The sequence below is a fragment of the Scaptodrosophila lebanonensis genome, unplaced genomic scaffold (genome assembly GCF_003285725.1).
Source record: "Scaptodrosophila lebanonensis strain 11010-0011.00,11010-0021.00 unplaced genomic scaffold, SlebRS2 tig00001415-arrow-pilon, whole genome shotgun sequence".
In the NCBI taxonomy this organism is placed as follows: domain Eukaryota; kingdom Metazoa; phylum Arthropoda; class Insecta; order Diptera; family Drosophilidae; genus Scaptodrosophila; species Scaptodrosophila lebanonensis.
Window position 1 is genome coordinate 8,487,350 of NW_022060742.1, and position 6,839 is coordinate 8,494,188.

General features: G+C 33.8%; 1 protein-coding gene across 1 annotated transcript; it reads right to left on the reverse strand.

Annotated features, from left to right (window-relative positions):
- Nucleotides 1-3,432: 3,432 nt before the first annotated feature.
- On the reverse strand, nt 3,433-5,340 carry LOC115632961. The gene is made up of 3 exons (XM_030530261.1): nt 4,971-5,340; nt 4,356-4,853; nt 3,433-3,766 (listed from the first exon to the last, which is right to left on the reverse strand). The coding sequence occupies exons 2-3, from the start codon at nt 4,798-4,800 to the stop codon at nt 3,570-3,572; spliced, it is 642 nt and encodes a 213-aa protein (XP_030386121.1). The 5' UTR covers nt 4,801-4,853; nt 4,971-5,340; the 3' UTR covers nt 3,433-3,569.
- Nucleotides 5,341-6,839: the final 1,499 nt, after the last annotated feature.

Sequence of the window (6,839 nt, forward strand, 5' to 3'; positions counted from 1 at the left end):
AAACCTACAAACACACACATACATATACATACACACACATACACCCCACATGCATACATATTTTAAGTAGCTTGGTTTTTATTTTAGAATTTTTTGTGTAATAAACAAAAATTATTTGCATATATATCAGAAACATTTGATTTTTTTGTGACTATAATTTGTTAACACTCTTGCTTAATAGCCCCTACCAATGGGATTGGAAACGATCGAGACCGTTTGTTACAATTCTTGATGAGAAATGGAAGTCTATTTAGGCAATTCTTTAATAATTTCCTTGTTAATATGATGAAAGCTCGTTTTTGAAAATCTTTACGAAAAATGCTAAATGGATAAATTATTGGCATCTTGAATGAAAAATCAAGCTTTTTAGGTTAAAACCGTAATAACGACCTGTTCGCACATTATTTTCCAAAAGACCAAAAATCTTGCTAAAGTACGTTTTTTCAATTCCATCCACATATAGAGAATTTGTATTAAAAAAATTCAGGTCATTACTTCAATTGGAAATTATAATAAATAGTAACAAAAAGAAAAAAAACGCAGTCAATTATTGGAGTTGCTGAATCTTTGAGAGCACGACCGCAGCTGAGCGTGATATTTTATATGTCTCTCTCATAATTGTAGCCTCTCTTGAATTCTTAAACCAATACCAAAAGTTTTAAATTAATGTCACTCTCACAGTTTTTGCGTCTCCTGGACACTTACATAGAGATCTAAATTCGTATATTAATGTCTCTCTAACAATTCATTTCTCTCTTATATATCAAGATCAAAATGCCAATATTAATCTTTTGGGATTAAATAATAAATAAAGTGTAATTTTTTATTGTATTACGATTCTGCTTGATTTATGTAGACTAAATCAATTTCGAGCTGAATATTTTAAGTACGATTCCAGGCACGTTCTTCCTGAATCTCAACTCGCCATGTTTCTAGAAATGTTTAAGAATAAAATAGATCGGTTGACTGTCTTCTAGAGCTTATTAAGAAAAGATCGATCAATGAAAGAGCAATAAGGAATGGAATCATCGTGTATAATTTCGTCTGGATTTGACCACAATTTCTCTTCCTTTCAATTATCTAATTATAATTTAGTTTGTGTTCTTTCGAAATATTTTAATTGAAACAATTTGACGTCAACATTCCTATTCGTACTCACAGTCCTCACACAATACAGAAAATGTTTCCGTTTTACATTTTTCGATCAAATTGAGAAAATTGGACCGGTTAGCTAGTCAGTAAGACAAAATTGGAACAAAACTGTGCACGCTGTAAATATGAATGCTTACAATCATTTTTGGACATCTATGCGCCTTTACATATAGCTTGAGAACAGTTTTTAAGTAGCGAACGTGGCTTTTTACTAACATTAAATAATTATAAAAAGAAAATAAAAAAAAATATTTCCTAGCTAAGGTTTCAGTTTGTTTATAACACACTTTTTGTCTGCAACATAAAAGAAAACGCGATTAACTATAGCAATAAAAAATATGAAGAAAAAACCAATGATGAAGCCGAAACGCCTAGTAAATAAATTAAAAACAAAAAAGAGAATAAAAACATATATAAGTTAATGAAAGCAAAAGAAACGAAACATATAACGCAACAATTGACAACAAGCATTCATATATAAGAAAAATGAATTAAAACCAAAATGGAGGGAACAGTTTTTTTAAAAACCAACTCAATTTACGAGTTGAAATTTTTCTAAAAAAACACAAAAATTCAACAAACAACACCTAAAAAGTAAAAATAAAACCAAAAGACAAATTATACATTGTAAATTGTATTTGTAGTTAAGTGTAAAGGCAAGGCTTAAAATGAACATTTTTTGCGGCACATAACAAAAAAGAAAACCCAAAAAAAAAACATTTCATAAGTGCATTGTTAAATTTAAAAAACCACACACACCAGCGGTCACCTGAATAGACACAATCCGAGTCGTTGTATCTGCTTAGCTACTTGAAGAAATTGTTTGGTTTTATAATTTCTGAAAATACTCTGGATTTCTAATAAATTTTTCATTCAATTGGTGGCTCCATCGTGTCAATAAATTTTGAAAATAAAAAGGAAATATTTTCAATGATAAGATAAGGAACATTAAGGACAGTACCAATTGAAATACGATGAGGAATAGCTGTATGTATTTTATTAGAATTTAAATTCTTTGTGTGTTTCTTTTGAGCTTTTTCCTCCAAGACGTTTATCATCAGTTTTATTACCACTGTTTCGTACTATATCATAAAATTCTTTCCCAATTAGTTCTCTATATTCTTATTCAAAGGCCCCATAATGGCTTCTTCTTAGACAGGCATTATTTATTGTCACGCTTTTATGATAATCGTTATAAATCCTCCTCAAGTCGCCAAACACCGAAGAAGGTTATGTGTTGTATTTCGAATATTTATAATTGTGGTTTTATTTTTACACATATGTTGAAATTGAAAAATTTACGTATTTATCAGCTAATAAAAGTCGTTATTGTTTTTACATATCTACATAAATATCTTCCTGTTTTTAGAAAACAAATTTTCATAAAAACCAATTTCAATTAATTTCATTTTTTGGCCCAAAAAAAACTGTGTTAGATTTAAGGTTAAAAGGATTTAAATTAAAAAAACTGAAATGTAGAAACGACCAATTATATTTGAAATGCTCAGAAACAGCTTTGTAAGTATATTTGTGGAAAGTAAAATCAAACAATTTGCTCGACTAGTTATGCTATTGAGGGTTTTGTGAGGCGACTCTTCCTTTCGGTCGGTGGCTGCTGGCTTAGCCTAAAAGTATGCAATTATTAAGTTACATTTTGAGAAGCGGCAGCCGTTGATGTTAGAGCGGGACAGCACTTTATAGGCCAAAAATTCAAAAATTGATGCTTAGGCGACGCGTTGGATGAACATTTGTTTATAAAACGAATGCGCGAAAACATGTTATTGAAAACAAATACATATATATAGACACGAGTATTTAGGATTTAGTTGTGCGTTAGGAGTGTGCGAAAAGAATGTCAAAATCTAGCTACAGAATTGCATATTATATACAATTAATATTTACATATATATATATAAAATTATATAATGGACAAAAGAACAAACAAAAACAATACGTTGTTGTAGTAGAATTAAATTTAAGTTTGTTTTGCTGCATAGCAAAAGGATACAAAAGCAAAAAGAACATAAAAAAGAAAAACCAAAAGTCAAATTCAAAGAGCAAAGCGTAGCAACTAAATAAAACTAATGAGAAATAATGAGAAAAAAAAAAAACACAGCCGTTAAGTACATAAGCAAAAGTAAATGAGCGGAGAGTAAATAGAATTCAGGCCGACAGAGGTAATTTAATTTTTTTGCGAATTATATATAATTCTAAAAGTTTTTGGCAAGCAGGCGATCATAATTAAAATAAAAACTAAAACATGAAAACTTTTTCAAATACAAACAAAACTTATTTTTTATTTAAAACAAAAATATAATTAGCATGCATATTGCATGCGATTTGCAGCCTTTAAGGATTCACATTCGTTTTAAGGAGATCTGTAGAGCTACGACCACTATTCCTAAGGCCTTCTAGGATTAGTTACAGGAAGTAGATGAGCGCAAGCGAGAGTTGATCGGCTGCTCCTTATTGCGCATCATATTGCGACGCGTGGTGGCCAAAAAGAATTCCTGAAACCTCCCTTGAAATTCTTCACCGCCAGCATGAATACAATCGCGCCAGCAGCTCTCCAATATGTCCACATCATGGGCATTACGCATGCGATGCAAGTTGACTGAAGAAAAAGCAATCAACAATAAATACGTGCCAAAAGGGGAGCCTGGTTTACATGGGTTGCCTTTTATTTTTCAAGAATGAACATCGGGTACTTTGCAGGAAGTTCTCTTACACGATATCAGCGAAAGTGCATTAAGTTCATAATTGGATTAGAACGCCATCAAAAGCCCGAGTATAAAGGTGGTCCTCAGAATTTAATCGTGGACGTCCTTCGCCTTATCACGAATCTCTTCTTTTGAAGGTCTTTTAAAAAGGGCTGTTGTGCCAAAAACAATATAAGTGTTCATAATGCACGATCGATAAGAGAAATACCGAGTTATTGATTGGGCATTAAAAGGAGTAACGTCTATCTATCTAATTTTCCATGAAGGTGTGGTCACCAAGAAGTTTAATAACTGATCCAAAATCTTGACGAAGTACCGCCAAAAACCTCGAAAATAAGTAGTTTGGGAACCACTTTCAAGCAAACGATCGCAAGTTTCTTCGCAAGAAGAAAGAGCGATAAAAAACCGTTTGCCATGAAATGTATTTGTTGTCTATTCTTGTAATACAAAAGGCAGACAGATCGTTCAAATGTTAGAACTTACGCACAACCACCTCCTTGACCTCGTATTCGGCCTCGTAGCGTGACGCCAGAAATTCGAGAAACTCCAGAAATTGTGTGGTGCTGAAGTTCAAGGCAATGTAATGGTCCCGGATCAGTTCGTCATCGTGCCACATGCGGACACGACTCAGCATGCACTGAGTAGATGCATTGTGTCGACGTAGAGCTTCGAAGAGATCTTTCATCATATCAATTAGTATATCGCGTCGTTGGTACATATCCCTCAAACGTCTGTCGACTAAACGGAGAAAGAACGCGCTGCCACCATTAATAAGGCGCTCCTCATTCTCGAAGATTTTCATCTGAACTGTGCTTATTTGGCGCATTACGTCTCGGCCCTTCAGCATATTATGGTGCCATACCTCGAAATCTATTTTGATATGTACCACCATGTGGAACAGTTCCTGTTTAGATTCATCCACATTCATGTTTTGGCGATAGAATTAAAATTTTTCCTCTTTTTTATGTCCAAGACGTACGACTTTTGCCATTATTTTGAAGGCGATTGTCAAAGCACAAGAAGAAGCACAAAATATGTTGCATTTAATGTCACATTTTATTTGTAATGAACAAACCAACTATTAATATTTATACTTACGTATATTTTGTTCTATTATAAGTGCAACGGATCTTAAGAACTTCACCGGAAAATTACGCTTACGAATAATACTTTTAATAACAACGCAAAGCTTTTTTCCTTAGGAGTTTGGAAAGTCCGCTCAGAACTTCCCAACACTTTGTATTGCCAGTTACCAGAAGTTAAAGTATCGATTAATATCAGTATTGCAGATTCAAAAAAATGAAATCGATTGATATGCGATCGGTTGCATATGTTATGAACATGAATAAAAAATACTATTATAACGTCAGCTTTAAAAATGCAACGATATGAATTTCAAATGGTACGAAAACACGGGAGGAGATGTGTGACGTCAGAAGTTGAATTTTAGTGGACAAACCTATAAAACGATTACTTTCTAAGTTGTTGTATTATATTTGTAACGCCTGTGGGGATGTGAGATATTAATTTTAACAATAGATGGGGGAAACGTGGATAATGTAGAAGCTATCCGAAGAAGAGGATTCAGAAAATAAATGTTAGTAGACAGACGTATAAAACGCCTACTTTGTAAGTCTTTGTATTAAACCTATTTGTATCGCATGTAGGGGTGTGAGATTTTAATCTCAGATGCGGGAAACGTGGCGATAATGTAGAAGCTATCCGAAGAAGAGGATTCAGAAAATTAATTTTAGTAAACCTATACAACGCCTAATTTTTAAGTCTTTGTCTTAAACTTATTTGTAACGCCTGTTGGGATGTGAGATAATGTAGACGATATCCGAAGAAGAGGATTCAGAAAATTAATTTTAGTAGCCAAAGTCTTTGTTTTAAACCTATTTGTACTAGGTGGGGTAAAAAGTAACCTCCTTAGGGCTATACACTTAATCCAGCGATTTTCCAATTTTTTTATCCCATCGGAAAAGTAGTTTTCCGGAAGGTCTGCAAAATACCCCTCTGTAGCGTCAATGATCTCTTCGCGCGAGCTGAATTTTTTATTTATCAGCCATCTTTTGAGATTTGGGAATAGATAGTAATCAGAGGGAGCCAGATATTTTAATATTAACCCTTTGTTTAGCCGTTGTACATAGCTGCAACATACCATTTATATGGATTTAATTCTTTACTTATATTATAAAAGAGCTTGGTATTTATTTGATCTGAAGCGTTCGCTCTTTCGATTTCTGCGACCTGATCATATTTACAAGAACGGCGGCAACTTGGATAATGTAGACGCTTTCCAAAAAAGAGGATTCGCTTCATACGAAGGTATGGTAAAAGTGTACTTTCTCAATTGTGACGAAGATGAAGAATAAATGGAAATGTTAGACGATTACCCACAACTTCATAAAAAACGTGCCCGGTAACTGGAGCTCTTTATTGAGGTTCTAAAGGTTCTAAAACGTTGCGCGGAACCAAAGCTCTATTCATAATATAAGTTCAGAATGGGCCAATAGATGTGGCCAGTGAAAATAGGACAAGCAAATAGGGTATATATCAATTATCAATCATATTGGAGCCAAGGAATACTACCAATTTAAACAAGGCCCCTCCTATGCTGCTCTTTGAATACTTATGTATGCCAGAATCGGTGTATGACAACTATGAGCTAAGCCTTTAGATAAAGATGAAAAGATAAGATAAAACTAGCGAACAACTACAATTAGTGAATGCATTTTTATGTATAATTCCTTAAGTAGCCTAATGGAGATGGAGTTGTTTGGCTTCCAGACTGCTGCTGGCTTAGGTCGGCATTGTTCATGAAGCGTCTTTGGCCTTTGGCGTGTCCGTGCGTGCCAAATTGATGAAGTGGCTATGATTAGGCTCCGGCTATGTGCATTGTGTAAGGTATATGTATGTACATACATATATCTAGCTTTGGTCGCATTAATTGCGCGCATGTTGCCC